This window comes from Pteropus vampyrus, unplaced genomic scaffold (genome assembly GCF_000151845.1).
Source record: "Pteropus vampyrus isolate Shadow unplaced genomic scaffold, Pvam_2.0 Scaffold4, whole genome shotgun sequence".
In the NCBI taxonomy this organism is placed as follows: domain Eukaryota; kingdom Metazoa; phylum Chordata; class Mammalia; order Chiroptera; family Pteropodidae; genus Pteropus; species Pteropus vampyrus.
The window spans coordinates 19,387,437-19,412,343 of record NW_011888785.1 but is presented as its reverse complement, the minus strand read 5'-3'; the positions used below and the strand labels follow the sequence as shown (position 1 = coordinate 19,412,343).

The 24,907-nt window shown below is 33.9% G+C and overlaps 1 protein-coding gene across 3 annotated transcripts in view; it reads left to right on the top strand.

Moving 5' to 3' along the window:
- RUNDC3B (RUN domain containing 3B) overlaps positions 1 to 24,907 on the top strand; it is a 131,426-nt gene that overhangs the window by 82,549 nt on the left and 23,970 nt on the right. For all 3 annotated transcript variants that reach the window (XM_011364123.2, XM_011364110.2, XM_023533405.1), the window contains one exon: positions 7,939 to 8,096. In XM_011364123.2, the coding sequence (XP_011362425.1) occupies positions 7,939 to 8,096 (158 nt within the window). The remainder of the gene's footprint in view (positions 1 to 7,938; positions 8,097 to 24,907) is intronic.

Genomic DNA, 24,907 nt, shown 5'->3' with positions numbered 1-24,907 from the left:
AAGATTTAGAACCAAAGTATATAACATAAAACAAGAAGGACCAGAGGGAAAACCCACAAAAGCCAACCAAAATAAAGAAAACAGAAACACAAGGACAAGGAAACAATGGAAACACTGAGCTACCAGAAAGCGAAAGATAAAATGGCTATAAGAAGACCTCATATTTCGATAATCACCCTCAATGTAAATGGACTGAACTCACCAAGAAAAAATAACAGAGTTGCAGAATAGATCAAAAAACAAAACCCAATCATATGCTGCCTCCAGGAGACACATCTCATTTCCAAAGACAAATATAGACTCAAAGCGAAAGGGTGGAAAATGATATTTCAAGTAAATGGCATTCAGAGAAAAGCGGGACTAGCAGTACTAATATCAGATGGAATAGACTTCAAAATAAAAAGTGTAAAGAAAGATATTGAGGAACACTTCATAATGATAAAGGGAATCATGCACCAAGAAGACGTAACACTTATTAATATCTATGCTCCCAATCGGGAAGCCCCGAAATATGTAAAGCAATTACTAACAGAACTAAAGGGAGAAACAGACCAAAACACTATTGTAGCAAGGGACCTAAATACCCCACTGTTGGATATAGACAGATCATCCAAACAAAATCAATAAGGAAATAACATCCTTAAATGACACATTAGACCAACTGGACATAATCAAAATGTACAGAGCTTTCCATCCCAAAACAGCTGCTTATACATTCTTCTCTAGTGCACATGGAACATTCTCAAGGATGGACAAATGCTGGGACACAAAACTAGCCTTAAATAATATAAGAGGATTGAAATCATATGAACCATATTCTCTAATCATAATACTTTGCAGCTGGAGATCAATGATAAAAGGAAAGCAGGAAGAACCATGAATACATGGAAGTTAAACAACATACTACTGACTGGATAACAGAAAAATAAAAAGACAGATCAACAGACACGTAAAAATGAATGAGAATGATAGTACAACATGTCAAAACTTTTGGGACCTTCATATCATTAGGGCCTACCTCAAAAAACAAGAATGAGCCCAAATAAACAACCTAATACTTCATCTTAAAAAACTCAAAAAAGAAGAACAAATGAAGGCCAAAATCAGCAGAAGGAAGGAAATAATAAAAATTAGAGCAGAATTATATGAAATTGAGAACAAAAAGACAATAGAAAAAATAAATGCAACACAGAGCTGGTTCTTTGAGAAGACAAATAAAATTGACAAACTACTGGCTAGACTCACTAAAGAAAAAAGAGAAAGGACAAAATTAGAAATGAAAGAGATGTTATGACAGATAACACTGATATATAAAGAATCATACAAGAATACTATGAAAAGTACATAACATCAAGTTTAATAACCTAGAAGAAATGGACAAGTTCTAAGAAATAGACAATCTTCCTAGACTAAATCCTGAAGACTTGTATAATCTAAATAGACCAATCAGCAGTATGGACATTGAAATAATCATCAAAAACCTACCAAAAAGTAAAAGTCCAGGACCAAATGGCTTCACCAGTGAATTCTATGAAACATTTAAAGAAGATTTAATACCTATTTTCAACTCTTCCAAAAAATCAAAGAGGAGGCAATACTTCCTAATTCATCTTATGAGGCCAATATTTCCCTGATACCAAAACCTGGTAAAGATAGCACACACAAAAAACTACAGACCAGTATCTCTCATGAACACAGATACAAAAATACTCAACAAAACATTAGCAAACTAAATTCAGCAATACATTAAAAAGACCATACACCATGATCGAATTGGATTTATTCCTTGGATGCAAGGTTGCTTTAATATTTGCAAATCAATTAATGTGATACACCACATTAACAAATTGAAAATCATATGATCATTATCAATAGATGTAGAAAAAGCCTTTGACAAGATACAGCATCTATTTATGATCAAAACACAACAGATATTGAAGTACCTCAACATAGTAAAGGACGTATATGACAAACCCTCAGCCAACATTATATTTAATGGTGAAAAACTTAAAACCTTTCCTTCCTCTAAGATCAGTAACAAGACAAGGCAGTCTGCTATCACCACTGTTATTCAGTATAATCTTGGAGGTCTGAACAAGTGCAGTCAGGCAAGAGAAAGAAATAAAAGGCATTCACATTGGAAATGAAGAAGTCGAACGGTCACTATTTGCAGATGACATGATTCTCTATGTAGAAAACCCTAATGACTCCACAAGAACACTACTGGAAATAATAAATACAGTAAAGATTCAGGATAGAAAATCAATATTCAAAAATCTATAGCATACCTATATTCTAATAATGAACTGTCAGAAAAAGAAATGAAAAAAAAATCCTTTTGCAATTGCAACAAAAAGAATAAAATACCTAGGAATAAATCTAATGAAACATGTGAAGGACCTTTATAATGAAAACAATAAGACTCTATTGAAAGAATCGAAGAGGACACAAAGAAATGGAAAGATATTCCATGTTCTTGGATTGGAAGAATCAACATTTAAAATGACCTTATAACCTAAAGCATTACTCAGATTTAATGCAATCCCCATCAAAATCTCATTAGTATTTTTAAAAGAAATAGAACAAAAAAATCATCACATTTGTATGGAAGCACAGAAGACCCCGAATCACCAAAGGCATCCTGAGAAAAAACGAGGCTGGAGGCATCACTCTGCCTGACTTCAGATTATACCACAAAGTAACAGTAATCAGAACAGCATGATATTGGCAGAAAAACAGACACATGAACCAATGTCTGAAACAGACTCACAGAACTGACAGTCCAGAAGTAAACCCATATTTATATGGGCAAATAATTTTCAACAAGCCAAAAACATACAGTAGAGAAAGAAAAGCCCCTTCAATAAATGATTCTTGAAAACTAGAAAGTCACCTGCAAAAGAATGAAACTAGACTGTTGTCTATCACCACACACCAAAATGGATTAAGGACCTGAATCTAAGACCTGAAACAGTAGATTGCATAGAAGAAAACATAGGTACAAACTGCAAGGACCTTGAATTTGGAGAAGATTTTATAAATTTGACCTCAAAGGCAAGGGAAGTAAAAGCAAAAATAAATGGATGGGACTATATCAAACTAAAAAGCTTCTGCACAGCAAAAGATAAATCATCCGAATTGAAAAATATATTTGCAAGCAAGACCTCTGATAAGGGCCTAATATCCAAAATATACAAAGAACTCATACAACTCAACAACAACAGCAACAGAAAAAACCCCAAACAATCCAATGAAAAAATGGGCAGAGGAACTGAACAGACACTTCTTGCAAGAAGACATACAGTGGCCAACAAACCTGACAAGATGCTCAACTTCATTAGCTATTAGGGAAATGCAAATCAAAACCACAGTGAGATACCATCTCACACCTGTTAGAATGGCTGTCATCAATAGGATAAGTAATAACAAGTGGTGGAGAAGTTGTGGATAAAAAAGAACCCTATTATACTGCTGGTGGGACTGCAAGTTGGTAGAACCACTATGGAAAACAGTATGGAGGTTCCTCAAAAAACTAAGACTTGACCTACCATATGATCTAGCAATCTCTCTACTGGGTATTTACCCCAAAGACTTGAAAACATTTATCTGAAAAGATATATGCACACCTATGTTCACTGCATTATTCACACTGGCCAGGATGTGGAAGCAACTGAAGTTTCCTATATATATACAATGGAATATTACTCACCTATAAGAAAAGATGAAATACTACCATTTACAGTAACATGGATGGTACTTAAGGTAATCATGCTGAGCAAAATAAGCCAGATAGAAAGAGTCGAAAACCAAATGATATCACTTATATGTGTGATATAAATCTGAAAGCAACAAACAAACATGACAGACAAAGAGCAACTCATGGACATGGACAGTGGTTACCAGAGGGTAGTGGGGGAGGGAGAAGGTAGAGGTAAAAGGGGTCAAATATGTAGTGACGGAGATAAATCTGATTATAGGTGGTGAACACACATGCAATATATATGTGAGTTACCGTTGAATTGTACACTTGAAATTTATTGGATTTTGTTGATCAGTGTCACCCCACCAATTAAAAAACAAGTATAGACAGAATACCTATAAATGCAGCAGACCCCCCCAATAATTATAGAACTTTAGCAACTTTATATCAATACCTTAGAAAACTTAGGTGAAGAATTTATATAAATATTTCTTCTCAAGGTGAGGTGAAAAATGGCGTAGAAGATAGAGGCTCTGTCCATCCCTCTGGCAACCAAATCAAAGTTGTGACAGAAACAACGAGCAAACAGCAAGGAAAAATCACCTAGGATCTAGATGAACAAGCCATACAACTAGGGAGAAATCTAAGAAATCACCATACAATGGCAGAAGGTAGGACAGGGCAAGGACACATAGCTGCCCTGCCTCTAGCAGCTGAGTGGGACAGAGGCTGCAGCAGCAGCAGCTGGCAGCTCCAGATGCCTCTTAAAGGGGAATCCAAAGAGCCCCACATCAAGACACGTTATAATTAAAATGCCAAAGGTTAAATACAAAGAGAGAATCTTAAAATCGGCAAGAGAAAAGCAGTTAGTTACCTACAAGGGAGCACTTGTGAGACTGGCAGCTGATTTCTCAAAAGAAGCTTTGCAGGACAGAAGGGCTTGGCAAAAAAAAATATTCAATGTGTTGAAAACCCAGGATCTACAACCAAGAATACTTTATCCAGCAAAGCTATCATTTAGAGTTAAAGGACAGATAAAGAGCTTCCCAGACAAAAATAAGCTAAAGGAATTTATTACCACCAAGCTAGTATTACAGGAAATGTTGGAAGGACTTCTTTAAGAAGAAAAATCATGTATCAAAAACATGAATAAAGAATTGTAATAACTATATTCCTATCAACAAGTACCTCAAAAGGAAAAGAATTAAGTGCTCCAACCAAAAGATAGAGTGGCTGAATGGATGAGAAACAAGACCCCTACATATGCTGCCTGCAAGAGACTCACTTCAGATTAAAAGGCACACACAAACTAAAAGCAAGAAGATGGAAAAAGATGGACTTTGATGGACCTAGAGGGTATTGCGCTGAATGAAATAAGTCAGATATAGAGAGACAAATATTACATGATTTCACATACATGTGGAATCTAAAGAACACAATCAACAACAACAACAAAAATGGAAACAAGCTCATAGGTCCAGAGAGTATTTTGAGGGCTACTAGATGGGGCGGGGGGCGGGGTTGGGGAGGATGGTGCAAAAAGAGGAAGGGATTGAGAAGTACAAATGAATAGTTACAAAATAGACTTGGAGATATAAAGCATAGCATAAGGAAAATAGTCAAAAATGTTATAATAAATATGTAAGGGGGAAGAGTGCTACTAGATTTAGTAGGTTGATCACTTTGTGAGTTACATAGGTCTCTAATCACTATGCTATATAACTAAAATTAATATATTATTGTATGCCACTATAATTGAAAAAAACTCATTGAATTGTACAATGTAAATGTGAGCATCTGTCTATTATATTTCAATAAAGCCCCCCCAAAAAATATTTCTCCTCAACATAGATGGACCTATTACCATTAAACAAATTAAGTAGTTTAAAATCTATCCCTTCCTCCAGCCCAAAATCATCAGACTTGTTTGGTTTAGGAGGAAGATCCTACCAAACTTGGAGGACAGTGGTCCCTCCTCATCCACAGGGGATACATTCCAAAACCCCTGATGGATACCTGAAACCATAGATAGCACTAAACCTAATTATACTATGTTTTTTCCTATACCTACATACCAATGATAAAGCTTAATTTATAAATTAGGCACATCAAGAGATTAACAACAATAACTAATAATAAAATAGAACAATTATAACAGTATGATATAATAAAAGTTAACCAAATGTGGCATTTTTTTAAGTGAAATAAGGTTACTTGAACCCAAACACTGCAGTCCACAACAGTCAATCTGACACCCTGGACAGCTACTAAGTAACTAACAGGTAGGTAGTGTACACAGTGTGAGTATGCTAGATAAAGGAATAATTTGCATCTCAGGTGGGACAGAGCAAGGTATCAAGAGATTTCATCACACTACTCAATGGAGTGCAGTTTAAAACTTAAGAATTGTATATTTCTGGAATTTTCCATTTAATATTGTTGGACCACAGTTGACATCGGGTACCGGAAACAATAAGCGGAAGACTACAGTAATCTCTCTTTTGACCTTGAAGATAGACAAAGAAGGAATATTTTTAAATGAATTTTATGAATTTAATATAACTTTGATACTAAAATAAGGTCATGTGAATTACTAGTAGGTGGGAATGTGATTAATATGAACAATTTGACATTATCTAATAAATGTGTGTAACTCGGTAACATAAATGAGTGTTTACAGTAATATTGTTTATATTAGAAAAACCTAAAATAATCCAAATAGCCATTGACAGGAGAGTGAATAAACACACTGCAGTATTCATACAGTGGAATACTATTCAGTATTGTAAGTAAATGAACTTTAACTAGACCCATCATTGTGGATGAAAAAAGTTTCAAAAGAATATAGACAAAACCCAGCAAAACTAAGTAATTGTTTAAGATATACATTTGTGGTAAAGCTAGAAAGAAAAGAAGATGGTAAACACAAATCTTAGAGTATTGATACTTTTGTACAGGGGGCAGAGGGGTGTGATTAGCTAAGGGTATTATAGGGTCTTAAAAATTGGTAATTAATCTAGGTGGTAGTATTGTTTACTAATGTTTATAAATATTCATATATAGTTTATATTAAGCTGTATGTATTTATACACACATACTTCATTTGTAAGAATCAACTTAATTTTTAATTTTTTACATTTTTATTATAGAAAAAACATTTGAGAATTGTCAGGAAAAATCTGAAAAAGAAACTAAATGAGGGAAGAGCAGTATTAGCTTCTATTAACATTTATCATAAAGCTGAAATAGTTAAAACAGTTTGTTAATGACATGAATAGGATACCATAATGTAATAGAAGAATACTTTAAGAAAAAAAAAGATTTTAATATCCTGGGAGGAATTTGAAAGTACATTGTAATACAAAAGTAGGATGCCATGAGAAGGGAATAATTAGAAAACATGATCGAGCTACTGGAAATTAAAAATAAATTTTCCTGAATTCAAAAATTCAGTATAAGGATTTGGAGGATAAATTCAATGAAGTCTCCCAGAAAGCAGAGCAAAAAGGGCAAAGAAACAGTAAATGAATAAAAAGATGAGACAGTGGATTAGTCCAAGAGGTCTCATATTTTTAGGTGTTCGCTAATAATAATAGCTAGGAATTATATATTGCATACAGTGTACCAGGTAGTATTCTAAGCATATTATGTGTATTGATTCATTTATTCTTCTTAACTAGGCACACTTATTGTTGTCATTTTTTTAGATGATGAAACTACCTTGCAGAGGGATTAAGTAATTTACGCAGAGACACATAGCTGATAACTAGTAGAACTAGAATATGACACTAGGCAATCCCTAAACCTGTTGAAACATTATAGTGCTCCCCACTAATTTGTTAACACTAAAATGTTAATATCTGTTTTTGAAAAATAATCACATAGAGGCAGCTTATAATTGGTCATTCTGTAATTAGGTTTGTATTTTGTATTTTGAAGCTAGGAGGCATGTAGAATATTTTATCATTGTTGTAGAGTTTAAAAATTATAAGTCTTAACTAAGTTTTACCTTAAATTATAAACATTTTATTGAACGTTAGAGAAGAGCTTTAAATAATGAACATATGCTACATTTTGTATTCAGTTAAAACAATTATTTTTTACTGTTTCATCAGTGATATTTTGAAATCGTTTTATTACAATATAGGTAAGAATAACATTTAAGCTACTCAGCATTTATCTTCAAGATATATATTAGAATTTTGCAGTTGCTATATCTTGGTGATCTATATTTCCAGAGTTATCTTGAAGAACTCTTACGACTTCGAGAGAACCAGCTGTCTGAATCTGTCTCCCAGAATAAAACACTACTACAAAGGATTGAAGATTCTGATCTAGCCCATAAATTGGAAAAGGAACAATTAGAATATATAATTGTGGAGCTTCAAGATCAGCTGTAAGTGAAATCCTTTTGGAAAAATTTTGGCAATATGTGAACTTAAGAAAATGTCACTTTTTGACACAGGATTCAAATTCCAAGAAATCTGATTGCCTACTATTAAGTTATTTTTCACTATTTTTTAAAAGTCTTTTCTTATTATAAAAGTAATCCATGCTCATTGTAGAAACGTTTATATCAGATATGGGAAGAAAATAAAAATGACCATTCAATTGTGCTACCCAGAGTTAACTCCTGTAACTTGGCATATTCTTCCAATTGCAATGCATAATTTTTAAAGTATTTATTTATTTAGTTATTGATTGACTGATTGATTAATTGATTACAGAAAGATGGTACGTAAGACCAGTACTACTCAAAGTGTAGTTCCGGTGCATAAACTGTTACCAGATTGTATCAGATTATCACTAAGCACAGTTTAGTCTTGCTAACTTTTTCCATAGCAAGACTTCTATTGATGAAGAAAGCTGCGTGTATTGATCTACATTATGGTGAATAACTTGTCACTATCCAAAGCCCTTGTATTAATCATACCATTTTGTCAAATTTGATTTTGTCAATTGTTTGTGGTGAAATCTTCTCATTAATATTTACTTAATCTTAAAGAATGGTTTTTAATTTTTTAAAAATAATTTCTGTATACCTTTTCCTAGATTCACCAGTTTTCAGCATTTTGCCATATTTGTCATAATTCTCTCCCTTTCCCTGTATACACATATATATTATTTCTTGAACCACCTGCAAGGTTACATACATTATGCCTCTTTACTGCTTAATACTTCAATGTGTCTTTACTAAAAACAGACCTTTTATATAATCATAATCCAACTTTCAGTTTAAGAAATGTGAATTAGTACTACACTTTCATCTTACCTGTAACTCATATTTCACTTTTTTCAATTGTCCAAATAATGTCCCTTATCGCAACTTTTGTTTTTCTGATAAAGATCAAATTCAGGATCGTATTTTGCATTTGATTGTCACTCTCTTCAGTCACTTTTAAGTTAGAATAGTTTTTCAGTGTTCGTCTCACATGAAATTGATATTTCTAAAGAATACAGGCGTATAATTTTATAGAATGTCTCTCAGTCTTAGTTTGTTTGCTTTTCTTTGTGTTTAGAATAAACTTATTCATTTGTGGCTAGTATACGACATAAGTGGTGTGTCCTCAGGATATCACTTCCAGCGGTCCATGAAGTCTGTTGGCTTTTTAGTAGTTATATAAACTTTAATCATTTGGTTAAGGTATTTTTTTCTTTTATATAGTTATTGTTGTCCTTTTGTAATTAGCATGTAATTTGCAAGAAGGCTAAGTATAAAAGATGATTTTCTAAGTAAAAAAAGTTTTATTAAGGGACAGAAAAATTTAATATTTTCTAGAAATTTGTATCTTGATAACTTATATTTATATGTCATTTCTTATATTTTTAAAAATATTTTAAAGAGAGTTTATCCTATGGGGTATCACTTGAGGGGTGGATTAACACCTTCCATAGCCCCTTGTTTTTGTAAGCAAGGAGAAAATATCAAGAGCCAAACAATGGAGATTCGTGGTTATTTCTTTGCAATTAAAAGATTAAGAAGATAATTTTTTCGATTCATTAAATTCATTGGGGTGATATTGGTTAATAACATTATAGAAGTTTCATGTGTACAATTCTGTAATGCATCATCTGTATATTGCATTGTGTGCTCACTACCTGTAGTCTAGTCTCCCTCTGTCACCATATGTTCGACCTCTTTTATTCTTGTCATCTTTCCCCTAACCCACATCCCCTTTGGTAACCTTCATACTATTGTCTGTGTCTATGAGTTTGTTTGTTTTATACGTTCATTTGTTGCTTTCTGTTTTATATCACATATGAGTAAAATCATATAGTTCTTATCCTTTTCTATGACTTATTTCGCTTAGCATGATACTCTCAGGATCCATCCATGTTGTTGCAAATGGCAGTATTTCATCCTTTCTTATGTCTGAGTAGTACATTGTATATATATATACCACATCTTCTTTATCCAGTCATCTATCAAAGGGCATGTAAGTTGTTTTCATGTCTTGGACACTGTGAATAATACTGCAATGCACATCGGGGTGCATATATCTTTACAAACTTTATGTTTTCAAATTTTGGGGTTAGATACCCAGAAGAAGGATTACTGGGTCATAATTCATTGAGGAACCTCCATACTGTTTTCTGTAGTGGCTGTACCAGTTTATAATCCTATCAGCAGTATAAGAGGATTCCTTTTTCTCCACATCTTCTCCAACACTTGTTATTTCTGGTCTTTTGATAATAGCCATTCTGAAAGGTGTGAGGTGGTATCTCATTATGGTTTTGATTTGCATTTTCCTAATAGCTAGTGAAGTTGAGCATCTTTGCATATATCTGTTGGCCATTTGTATGTCAAGAAGATAATTTTTCTTTTGCAAATAATCTTAGTAGTTTGTCTAAATTGTTTGAAGTTAAAAATAATTATGAAGTCAGTTTTTATTTAATCAGATATTTTCATTTGAGAATTAAATTTGAATGTATCGCATTTATTTTACTTTTGATTAAATTTAAGGGAAACAAAGACTCAAACTTTTTTAGTTGGCAAAAGGAATCTACAAGTTACAGTTTTATCATTTATCTATGATAGAAAAGTGTCATTGATCCTCTTGATTTTTCAAAGAAACCTTACAATTGTTTTTAATACCTTTCAGGAGATTTTAACTAAATTTTACCAAAGCAACAAATAAAAATTATTTAGACAATTTTAAAAATTAAAAAACTCTTTCCTTGCAATTAGAGGTTAAAGATTTACTCTCCCACAGCATGGCTAAAATCTCTAGGTGGGTGTAAACTGGTACCTTTCAAGATTCCTTTGCACAAAAACTGTTACAAGAATACTGAACAGAAGAGTAAGAGACATTCCTTTCAGAATGTTCACAATTGACTATGTTATCAGAATTATCTTAAAGGTGCAGAATACTCTGGATATTTTTGCAACTGTAGGGAGAGAGTGGACACTCTTTTTTTCTTTTTATGTTGCTGAGATTTTTTTTCAAGCAATTAGGAAGGCCTGCATCAGAGATAGGCACAGAAATTGCCTTTGTTAATCTTGAGAAGATTAAAATTATAATGTATAAAATTTATAATGTGTAATGTATGAAAAGGTCAGAAGAGTAGTAGTAAATGGAATATGAGGCATCTAATATTTGCTTCTATATTATATTGGTTATCTTTTCCTGGGTGACTTAAATCCTTTGTCACTTTACTTATTCTTTTTATGTATTTCTCAATGGTTAGATGTGTTTTTGAATTACCGTTAAAGTGCGCTTTAATTATACCTTTCAATACTCATAAAATCTGAACATTTTGTAGTTTTGATAGCAGAGTACAAGTTAGTATGATATAGTATAGAGTATCCTAAAGCTTTCTTGCAAATCAGGACTGTGTTCAGATACTGACTTTATGCTTGCCTATTATGAGCTCAAACTTAATGTCTTAGAACCTCTGTTTCCTTATTGGTAAAATGGAGATAATAGTCCCCTTGTGGATTATTATGAATATTAAATAGTATCATGTATAATATAGCTAGGACAAAGAGGGCATTCAAAGATTATTCTTCTATTTTGGCTTATAGAAGCCTTAAAATCACCTTAATAAGTTCACTCAGAAAGATAGTGAATTTAAAATGTTTTACCTTACCATGCCCCCAAACTACAGATCAAACCATGAGTTTGAACTTGATTATATTATTCCTGGGAATCAACAAATTCACTTTTGAGATCTAGTTTCTAAATGGCAGTTGGATTAATATTTATTATTACAGTATAGATTTGTATAGACCACGTATGTGAGGGAGACTTATTACTTAATGGGTGCCACTTTTAACTATAATTCTTTTCCTCATTGATAAGTGATGCAACACTAATTTGGAGCATTTTACAAGACATTAACAAAAGTACATTTGAGTGATTAAGTTTATATTTGGTGGAGTTTTAAAATATTGAAAAATTTTACATCTCTAAAAATGATGTTTAGGAGTAATGTTATCGTTGGGAAATATAGCATTATTATAGTTTTTTTATGTTCATAGTTTTATTGAAATCTGTGGTATAGTTTGAAATCAGTACACTTGGAATCGGTGATGTCAGAGCATGGCAGCATGAGGGATCTTCCCTGATCTCTCCCCTTGAAACTATAAGGAGCTGAACACTTATATCCCAACAAATAGCACCTAACCTGCACACAAGCATGTCTGAGGGATCTGTGCATCAGAGCATTAGAAGGTGGGCCATTCGCACGTGTGACAGGGAGGAGGAGAGAAAGAAACAAAGCCACGCACTGCGGAAAGCAGCTCCAGCCCAGAGCTCCCAGCCGGGCGAGGGAGAGGGGACAACAACATATGATGCTTTCGTGGCTGTTTGAAGCCCCAAACAGTCCTGCCTGAGGGATAAGCATATTCCACACAGCAGAGCCCAGGGAGCGGGGCAGAGAGCAGGACAGGGACTGAGCGCAGAAGGGTGACAGCTGTGTCTTAGCAGTCGCCTTTGCCAGGTAGAAAGCTGAGTCATGGAGCCTGGCTGCATTCCCTCACCATCCCAGAGCACGCCCGCTCCCCTGCCCCTCACTCTCCCAGCACAAGCACTGAGCCACGGAGGATATTGTGTAGCGAGAACTGAAACATACACAGCAGCCGGTCTCAGAAATAGGAGAGGGGTTATAGACACAAAGCAGCTGAAGCCCGAGAGCCACCATTACTGGAAGGAAAACAGTCATGAAGCTGGCCTCTCCCAATTCACCCACCCCTATCCAGTCAGGCTGATTCATAAGGAAGCAGAGGAGCATTGCACCTAACAATTGGAGCAGTACCGGGGCTCAGACTCCCATCGCCCTTCACATTCTCCCACAGTAACCTTGGGACCAAGGCAACCTGACCACAGAGGAGATACACACCTTTCCAGAGAAAAAAAGATATTCTTAACCACAAAGCAAAACTCCAGTAGGTTTGGGCAGTGCTGAAGACTTGGGCGCCACCTACTGGAAATCAAAAGAAAAATCTCTTAACTTGCTAAAGAGCACTCTATAATAAATTTTCTTTATTAAAAAAAAAAAGCAAATTACTTTCCCATTAATGCCTAGACAAAGAAATAGTCCTTCAAACACCATGAATCACCAATGTGACAAGGTAGCTCAGAAAGAAAATGAAAATCTCCAGAAAATAAGCTTAAGAGATATAGAAATATGCAGTTTAAATAGCAAAATTCATATTGCACTTCTGAAAAAAACTCAACAAGATGGAAGAAAATTCTGATTAACAGTTCTAAGAACTTAGAAACAAAATTAGTGAACAACAGGACTACTTTACCAAGGAGATTGAAACTAAAAAAGAACTTCTGGAGCTGAAAAACTCACTAAAAGAGATGAAGAATGAAATAGCAAGCTTAGGAAATAGAGTAGATCAGCTGGAAGAAAGAATTAGTGATATCAAAGACAGAAATATGGAATGATGCAGAAGGAAGAAGAGAGACTTGAGAGTGAAAAAAAAGAAGGAAAGAACTATCTACAAGAACTATCGGACATCATCAAAAAAGGTGACATAAATAATGAGTATACCAGATGGAGAAGAGATGAAGAAGGAAACAGAGCATATTCAAACAAATAGTTGACAAGAATTTCCTAAACCTGTGGAAAGAACTGGATCCTGGAATCCAAGAAGCTAACAGAACACTTAATTATCTCAACTCAAAAAGGCCTTCTCTAATATACATTATATTGAAATTGTCAAAAATTAATTCTCAAGGAAGCCAGGGAAAAGAAAACAGTAACCTATAAAAGAAAACCCATTATATTATCATTGAACTTCTCAGCACAAAACTTAAAAGCTAGGAGGGAGTAGAACCAAATATTCAAACTATTGAAAGAAAGAAATACCAGCCAAGAATAATATATCCAGCAAAGCTCTTCTTTGGTTATAAAGGAGAAGTAAAGACCTTTTCAGACATACAAAAGCTGAGGGAATTTTCCACCATAAGTCCTACCTTACAGGAAATACTGTAGGGGATCATTCTACCTGAAACAAAAGGATAAAAAATAGGCAAATGTGAGTAAGATGACTAGCAGGCAGACAGAAGCAGAAAAGTGCAACCCTCATTGAGAACAGGGTATTATAAACTTAAATAATACATAATGGTTAAAAGTAAAAAACAAACAAACAAAAACTTTAAAAAAACAAGGTGACAACAGCTACTACAACTTAGAAAGGAACATACAGCATAAAGAAGGAGAATGTAAGAACTAAGCAGAAAAGGGGAGGGAGTAAATGTCTGAATCTGCAAGGGGATTGGAGATAACGTGCACACACAAGGAAAAGGAATATTGTAGATATATAACTTTTTACATAAATTCAGTGGTAAACACACACACAAAATCCAGAACTGAGACACATAACATAAAACAAGAGAGAACAGAGTGGAAAACCATAAAACACCACCAAATTAAAATAACAGAAACACGAGGGCAAAGAAACAGTGGAGACACCGAGCTACCAGAAAACAAAAGATAGAATGGCTATAGGAAAAGCTCACATTTCAATAATTACCCTAAATGTTAATAGACTTAACTCACCAATAAAAGGGCACAGAGTAGCAGATTGGATCAAAAAGTAAATCCAGGTATATGTTGCATTCAGGAGACACATCTCAACTACAAGGACAAATACCACTCAAAGTAAAAGGGTAGAAAATGATACTCCAAGCAGTTGGCTTCCAGAGAAAAGCCCATGTAGCTGTCCGACAAAATAGGCTTAAGATAAGAATTGTAACAAGAGACAATCATGGACATTTCATAATGATAAAGGGGATCACATCATGCAAACATAACACTTATTAATTTTCATGTTCTCAATCAGGGAGCACCAAAATATATAAAGCAAGTACTAACAGAACTAAAGGGAGAAACAGATTATAGTAGGGGACCTAAATATCCCATTTTCAGCTATGGGCAGATCATCCAAATAGAAAATTGACAAAGTATTATCCTTAAATGACACATTAAACCAATTGGATGTAATCAATATATACAGTCTTTCATCCCAAAACATCAGATTATATATTCTTCTCTAGTGGACATGGAACATTCTCAAGGGTAGATCATATGTTGGGACACAAAACTAGCCTCAACAAATTTAAGAAGTTTTAAATCATACCAAGCATATTCTCTGGCCATAATTCTTTGAAACTGGAGATCAACTGCAAAAAAAGTGAGAAAAACCACAGATACATGGAGATTAAACAACATGCTACTAAAAACTGACTGGGTCATAGAAGAAATAAAAGGAGAGATCAGGAGATACATAGAAACAAAGGCAAATGAATATACAATGTATCAAAACTTTTGGGACACAGCAAATGCAATAATAGGAAAGTTCATATCATTACATGCCTATCTCAGAAAAACAAGAAAGATCCCAAATAAACAACCTAATGTTACATCTTTAAAAACTAGAAAAAGAAGAACAAATGAAGGCCAAAGTCAGCAGAAGGAAAGAAATAATCAAAATTAAAGCAGAATTAAATGAAATTGAAAAAAAAAAAAAAGAAATGCAACAAAGAGCTGGTTCTCCGAAAAGATGAATAAAAATGACAACCCCTTGGCTAGAATCACTAAGGAAAAAGAAATGACACAAAATTAGAAATGAAAGAGATGTTATGACAGGTAACACTGAAATATAAAGAATCATACAAGAATACTATGAAAAAGTATATAACACCAAGTTTAATAACCTAGAAGAAATGGACAAGTTCTTCCTAGTCTTCCTAGACTGAATTATGAAGAACTGGACAATCTAAACGGACTAATCAACAGTATGAAAATTGAAACAATCTTTAAAAACCTACCAAAAAGAAAAAGTCTAGGACCAGATGGCTTCATCAGTGAATTCTACCAAACATTCAAGAAAGATTTAATACCTGTTCTTCTCAAACTTTTCCAAAAAAACTGGAGAGGCAATACTTCCTAATTCATTTATTGAGGCCAACATTACCCTGATACCAAAACTTGGTAAAGATCACACACACACACACACACACACACACAAAACCTCGTGAACACAGGTGCAAAAATGCTAAATAAAATACTAGTAATCGAATACAACACCACATGAAAAAAGATTATACACCATGATCAGATGGGCTTCATCCCAGGGGCACAGGTATGGTTTAACATGCGAATCATTGATGTGATACACCAAATAAACAGAACAAAGGATAAAAATCATACGATCATATCAATAGATGCAGAAAAAGCTTTTTACAATATATAATATCCATTTATGATCAAAACACTTAAAAAAATTGGCATAAGGAAAGTACCTTAACATAATAAGGGCCATATACGACAAACCCTCAGCCAACATTATACTTAATGAAGAAAAACTAAAAACCTTTCCTCTAAGATCAGAAACAAGACAAGGCTGTCCACTATCACCACTGTTATTCATTATAACATTGGAGGCCCTAGCGAGTGCAGACAGGCAAGAGAAAGATATAAAAGGCATCCAAATAGGAAATGGAGTCAAATTGTCACTTTTTGTAGATGATATGATTATATAGAAAAACCTAGAGACTCCACTAAAAAACTATTAGACATAATAAATATAATAAAGTTTCAGTATATAAAATCAGTGCACAAAAATCCAGAGCATTCCTATATGCTAACAATTTTAAGAAAAAAAATGATGAAAAAAAATTCCTTTTGAAATTGCAACAAAAAGAATAAAATACCTAAGAATAAACCTAAGAAAGCAAGTGAAGGACCTATACACTGAAAACTATAAGACATTATTAAAAGAAATTGAAGAAGACACAAAGAATTGGAAAGTTATTCATTTGTTCATGGATTGGAAGAATTAACATAGATAAAACAACCTTATTTCCTAAGTGTTATATAGATTTAATGCAATCCTCCCATCAAAATCCCATTGGCATTTTTTAAAGAACTAGAACAAAAAATCATCACCTTTGTATGGAAGCACAAAAGCACATAAAGAAAATCACCAAAGCAGTCCTGAGGAAAAAGAATGAGGCTGGAAGTATCACTCTGCCTGATATTAATTTATACTACAGAGCATAAATAATCAAAACAGTGTGATATTGGCAGTAAAACAGACACATAGACCAATGGAACAGAATCGAGAGTCCAGAAGTAAAGCCCTGTATATATGGACCAAATAATTTTCAACAAAAAAGCCAAAAACATACAATGGAGAAAGGAAAGCCTCTTCAATAAATGGTGCTGGGAAAACAGGAAAGTCACGTCCAAAAGAATGAAACTATACTGCTGTCTATCACTGTACACTAAAATTAACTCACAATGGATCAAAGACCTAAATATAAGACCTGAAGCAATAAATCACATAGATGAAAACATAGGTACAAACAACACGAACCTTGGATTTGCAGAGAATTTTATTAATTTGACCTCAAGCAAGGGAAGTAAAAGTAAAAATAAATGAATGGGACTATATCAAACTAAAAAGCTTCTACACAGCAAAAGAAACCATCAACAAAGCAAAGAGGCAGCCATCTGAATGAGGGAATATATTTGCAAACAATGCCTCCAATAAGGGCCTAATTTCCAAAATATATAAAGAACTCATACAACTCAACAATAAATAAACAATTCAATTAAAAAGTGGATAGAAGACCTGAATAGATACTTCTCCCAAGACATACAATTGGCCAACAGACATGAAAAGATGCTCAACTTCATTAGCTATTAGGGAAATGCAAGTCAAAACCATAATGAGATACCATCTCACACCTGTTAGAATCGCTGTCATCAACAGAACAAATAATAACAAGTGTTGAAGAGGTTGTGGGCAAAAAGGAGCCCTCATATACTGCTGGTGGGACTGCAAATTGGTACAGCCACTGTGGAAAACAGTATGGGGGTTTCTCAAAAAACTAAGAACAGAATTACCATATGACCCAGCAATCCCTCTTCTGGGTATTTACCCCCCAAATTTGAAAACATTTATCCACACAGATATATGCACCCCACTGTTCATAGCAGCATTGTTCACAGTGGTCAAGACATGGAAACAATAGGAGTGTCAATCGATAGATGATTGGATAAAGAAAATATGGTACGTATATACAATGGAATATTTACTCAGCCACAAGAAAAAATGAAGTATTGTCATTTTTGACAATATGGATTGATCTGGAGGTGATCATGCTAAGCAAAGTAAGCCAGGTTGGAAAAGTTGAGAACCATGTGATTTCACTCATATGTTGGATATAAAACTAAAAGTAACAAACAAAAATGACAAACAGATTCATAGACACAGACAGTGGACTAGTGGTTACCAGAGGGAAGTGGGACGGTAGGCAGGAGTAAAAGGGGTCAAATATTTGGTGGTGGTAGGAAATAACTTTGAATGGTGAACACACAGCGTGGTATACATATGACATATTATTGCACACTTGAAACCTATTTGATTTTATTAATGAATGTCACCCCAATATTTTTTATTAAAAAAAGAAAAAATACTTGGAATCAATATATGGAAAATTTCTCAGAAGATTATGAAATATATTCTGTTCATTGCCTTTTTAAAAACATGTCATATTTATGCTCATTGGTGGAAAAACTTTTTATTTTTAGTTTTATCCAGCGAACATTTATTTAAATGTATAGTTTTGTGCTTGAGAGTAACTGAAAGTACAGAGAAGAAAGGCAAAGTCTCTTTTTTACAAGGGGTTCATAAGCTAGTGTAATGGACAGGTTGACATCATCAACCACACTGTTATTTGACGAGTGCCATATATGGGAGGGAAGCTTTGGCCTCATTCACAGATTTGGACCTTCAGATGGATGATGTACTGTACAAATGATTCTTTGTGAAACACTCATTGCAAACCTTAGAAATAGACAGCTTCAGAACTGTGCAAAAGTTAAACACCTTTGTCATGATTAATAGCAATAAAATGTGTAATAAGGAATTTTTTTCTAGTTAGCTGATAAAATTTTTCTGTTCATGATTTGAAAGCTTATAAAGATAGTAACATCTTATATAGGGTTCCTTAGTGAAGGAACTGAAGAGTCTAAGTAGTGGAAATAAAGAATCATACATTGCTGAAACTAGGCCATGGTTACAGTTCAGCAGCCAAGTTGATGCAGTGAGGTAGTGACGGTGTGATCTATCAGCCTACAAACAATACAGCAGTGATGCCATGGCAACTTGGTGCCGAAGGTTTAGGATAAGTGATACGGATCCTAACAGAGTGCAATAATGTCATCATGGCCCAGTTACTAATGGACAAATTATGACAGTTCCTGGTCATATATATTTTTTGGCAGGTAACAGTTGTTATTAAAATATTAAACTATAATAATGCTAGTATATGTTACATACTCTATTATCCATATGAGAACAGAAAAATCAAGAAAATGCATCCAGAAGAGGAAAAGGCCAGGTATCTGATTGTTAGATAAAACCATGTCTATTGGACTTTCTTGGTATTCATAGAAAATTAGATATTACAACATGAAAGAGTACTAATTTGATATGGATGTTATTGATTTCATTGCCTTTAGTCATGATGTTTGATTAAAGTGGCTGGCAGAACCTCCTACAGAGCAGATGTCCTTATACATGGTCCAGGGGCCTAGCAACAGTTGGGACTACAATACAATATTTAATCTAGAAAAAATGACTCATTAGAATAGAAAAAAGACTTACTTTGGGCACCCCTATTTAGTAAATGTAGGTGAAAAAAGGAAACCTCCCTAAATCACAACTTTTAAACAATATCATATTAACATATAAATATCATTATTTTGTTCAGTTATTTCCATTTTTTAGCATTTAGCTGGCATTTAAAATTAGCGTTTAGATTCTGAAGCTATTATATTTTAGAATTTTTATTAAGAAATTTTTAAGTATACACAAAAGAAAGAATTGTTCAATAAACCCCTAATTACCCAAGATCTAAATTGAGCAGTTAGGTATCAAGAGTTTTTCCCATTTGCTTTATCTCTTTCCTTTTTTTTTTTCTTTTTCTGCATTATTTTGAAGCATATGTTGGTTCCTACATGCTTCATTGCATATCTCTAAAAAATTTAGACATTTTTTTCACAGAATTTCATAACCACACCTGATAAAATTAGGAACAATTCTTATCTAATGCTCATTTGCACCAAATGTTCCCAAGTGTCTAAAAAAAAAAATTCTTTCTGTAGTTGATTTTTTCAAATCAGGATTCAAAGTCATACATTACATATAGTTATGTCTCTTAAGCCTCTTAATTTATAGCAGTTTCACCTGATTTTACTTTCCTGACATGGTCTATTTGCAGACTTTTCCTATAAAACGTCCATCTTTTGGGATCGGTTCTTTGTGGCTCATTTAATTTGTTCTATACCTGTGCTATTCAATATATTAGCCATTAGCTACATGTGACTCTTGAGCATTTAAAATGTGCTCTAAGTGTAAAATCCACACCAGATAGTATGAAATAAAGAATGTAAAATATCTCAATAATAATCTTTTATATAGACCTCATGTTAAAATGATACTGGTGAGACGTATTGGGTTAAATATATTATTAAAATGAATTTCATCTGCTTTTTAAAGTGGCTACAAGAAAATTTTAAATTGCATGTATGACTCATATTTCTGTTTGACAACTGTATCCTCTTTACTGTATCTTCTCTTCTCAAGTGGACTGGATGCATTAGCATCACTGGGAGCAGAATGTCAGACCCCTCCCCAGACCTACTGAATCAGAATCTGTATTTTAATAAGATCCTTGGGATTAATTGACACATTAAAGTTTGAGAGTCACTGCTCTGTGCTCTATATCCTGTAAGTATGTCCTCTGAACTCTGGAAGAATGGTTCTCAATGCTGGTTGCATATTTAGAATCGCTCGGGAAGCTTTTTAAAAATCATTTTTGAAAAATGAGGATGTCTGACTGAGCCTTACTTAGAAAGATGCCAATTTAATTGGTCTGTGGCAGGATGCAGGCAAGTGTTTGTTTACAAAGCTTCCCAGATGTTTCCTGATGTGCCATCAGCATTCAAAACCACTGCTCTTTGGGTGGCGGGTTAAATTTGCGTTTAAGTTTTATGACAAGAATATTTCATAGGGAGTGCTGTGTACTTCATATTGGGAAGCACACTAATTGTTCCACTTTTAGTGATCTTAAGATTGAACAGTGGATTAAAGTGGTGACAGCCTTATTTATCTTTTTGAAAAGTTCCCATCAGCCTTTCATCTAATGACTTGAACCATAAATGAGCATTACCTGGAGCAATTGTTCATTAAGATTTGTAAAATGGTAATTTCCTAATTGTTACTCCTTCTGTGTTTATTGGCTGGAATCAGTTATGAATCATTTATAAAGAACTTTCTCTCATCGGTTAAGGCTATTTGATGGTTACCATTACAGTAATTATAGGATATTATTAATTTCCAGAATAAGATGCCGATGCCCTACTCAGTTACCAAGGAGAGGAAGATTTTGCTTTCTCTTTTATTTTTGAGAATATTATGAACTTTTTATAAATAATCTCTTCTATAATGTGAATTAGCTTTTACAAGATTAATAAATAAATAACGTGACGATGTCAGTTTAACAAAGAAATCTTTGATTCATAGTCGATTTTTCCCAAAAGTTAATGTTTCTCAACAAGTAACACCAGCCAAATGTAAAATACACTAATACAGGCAAATACTGCAAGCCACCAATAGATGGCGATCCCTCACTGCATTCTTACCATGCATGCAGTCGTCTGGTTCAGTTGAACTGGAACGTGGAGGTGCTTGTGCATTTTGTCCTTGCCTTCATGACAAACATCAACTTCAGCATCCTTAACCCTTCCTTACACCTCTTCCATCAAATGCCTTTCTTTTGTTGTTGTTAAAGTTGTTCTTGTTGTAGTTATTGTCATATTTCTCAATAGGAATTTAACAAATATTTTTAATTGGGTTCGAAATTGTATTAGGATTGTTATTGTTTTTCTTAGTGTTATAGTTAGAAAGTTGAATAAGTTTTGAGTTGTCAGATCCTAACCTTATCATAAAGCCAGTTATTTTCAGTGTGTTATTGCAGAACTTTGGTATTTTGTTTATTATAGCACAAATGCCTGTATTCAGTGTGTTTCTATTACTTGCATATATTTTTCTTTTCGATGCTCACATTATCCTAACTTTGTCTTAATAATTATATTAATTCCTGTGTCCTTCTGACTTGACCCATTTGTCTTTGATAATTTTCTTGCTTTCTGGCAGGAGATATATCCAAGGCTCATCATGTATATTTCCTGCCCTGGGGACGGCCACTTCTCTAAGGAGCCAGGGTTTATTTTATATTTTAAAATGGGAGGGGAAATGAGGCATTTAACTTTTTTTTGAAGTTCTAAATTCTCATTTATGTTTCTTTTCAAAGGATACTGTTAAGTTCTAAAAGTGCAACCAATTTTGAAAACCACTGCTGTTCTAAGGGACTTTGCTAGAGTTGGGTTTAACTTTTTCGGTAAAAATATTTCATAGGTAAATAATTTACAATTTTTGGCTACCTGGCTTTTTAGTTGTTTTCTTTCAAAATATTTTATTTGAATGAAAGTAATTATAAAGTGATATGGCTATGTCTAAAATTAACAAACAAAATCACAAATAACATTTTTATATTAACATTACTAAGACATTAAAGTATTCACAAGCTATATAAGCGTTTTCCAGTTCTGGAAAATTTTAAGTGAATAAGAAGAGTAAGTTCTCATTATTCTTGGTACTAGATTGCTTTTGTAACTTCCCTGACATTTATTCACTTGACAAATATTTATTGAGAATATATGAAGAGCTAGGCCCTGTTCTAGGTTTCTAGGTGCTGGTGACTCAGGAATAAATAAAACAAGTTTCTGCCCTCTCACAGAGCTTACATTTGGTGGAGGGCAAAGACCGACAGTAAACAAATATCGTCTGAGTGATGGTCCGTTTCTCTTCCAAAGTAATCAAGAGAAGTGGGAGGTAGATAATTCTGCGTTCCTAAGAGAGTTGGGAGGGGGGCAGGGTGGAGCGTATGTTATACCCTGTGCTTGGTGGTTTTTCCTTTCTTTGACCTTCAGCACTCTACCTCACCATTCTGTCCATGAGCATAAAAGTGCATTACTTATAGTCGTATTAAATACCTTATTTTTGTGAAGATTATAGCCTACAATTTTTTCAGTGTGCCATGTCACAAATAGTACTGGAATACATTGTAAGAATGACAGCACATCAGACAATAAGTGATAAGTGGAAAATAACCAGGGTTTGATGCAATGGTGTTAGGCATTTTGCTAGACCCATGTTCAAAACTTTACCTCATAGCCATGGGCTTCAAATATATTGCCATATCAAAATTAAAAATTGCATCATATTGTGGACCTTTTGGGTTGTTTAAGAGTACTTGGATCACATATATGTACACACACACACACACACACACACACACACCCAGCAGCCGAAAGTATAACTTCATTATAATCATTGGAATAGCCTCTGAGTTAAGAAGCAAAGGAGGGAGGATAACTCTCAAGCTTGGAGACACAAGATAAAGAATCAAATAAAACAAAATAATATCTTTGAATTGGCTTAGCACTGCTACATAGAGTCCAGAATTATCTAGATCTTTTAAAAGGGCTTGTCAGTAAAAAGTAGATTTGAGCCTAATCTCTGAAAGGAAGGAAAGAAACCAAACTCTGGAAATCTTATCTTTTCCTCTTTCCTTTAAAATAATGAATATAATATTTGGGGCTCAAAAGAATGTAGGATCTCATTTTTAAAGCCAAGTTACTTTGTATTTATGGGAAATCTGTTTGAGGACTTTGAGACTAGAAGTGGGAACACCAATATTTAAGGACTAAGAGGAAGGGACCGCCACTGAAAGAGACCAAGAAGGAACAGCCAGAGAGATATAGTTTTGTTTTTATTTTAAAAGAGAAAATTATTATTATATTCACCTAAGGAGTGTTAAAAAATACCATTGTCTGGTCCCTACCCTCATAGACTCTCATTTTATTGATCTGAGGTGACACTTGGGTATAGATATTTTTTAAATTTCCCCAGTTAATTGACTCAATGGTCAGAGTAGAGAAACCTCTAGTCTAGAAGTTTTTTGTGATATTTAGCAAAGCGAAGTGATATGTATTATGCTCTTAACAGCAATTTAATTACTTCCCTAAACGTCAAAGCTACTTAGATATTTTGTTATTTTAAGCAAGAAAGATGCACTGGAATTTAATTTCCGGTAGTTTTGAAAAAGAAAGTATTCTATATTTGTGATCTTCCCTTGCAGATTATTTTCAAGGCGCTTTTCTTTAAGATTCTGTGTTATTCTTTAGATTCAGAAAAGTGGATCATAGCTTATTTTGATAATGATAAAATTTGCTGTTTTGTAGTTTAACATTTGTTCATTCTACTGACATTTATTGAGCCCCTCTTCTGTCCTAGGTCCTAGGCTTGGTATTAAGAATACAGAAATAAATTTGTTCTAGTTCCTGCCCTTAAAGTGCTTACAAAGGACACAGACATATAAACAATAAGAGCAATAAGATGTCACAAATGCTATGATAGAGGCTTGTATTGGATACAGTGTGAAACAAAGGATTTCATTGTAAAGCAGAATCAGCTGGAAAGGATTTAAGGAGGTGGTGACACTTATACTAATCCCTTAAAGTAGTTTAGACATTTAATAGACTATCATGGGAAAAGATGGGTTTTCTAGGCACAGAAAACAAAGACAAAAACACAGAGATTAGAGTCCATCAAAT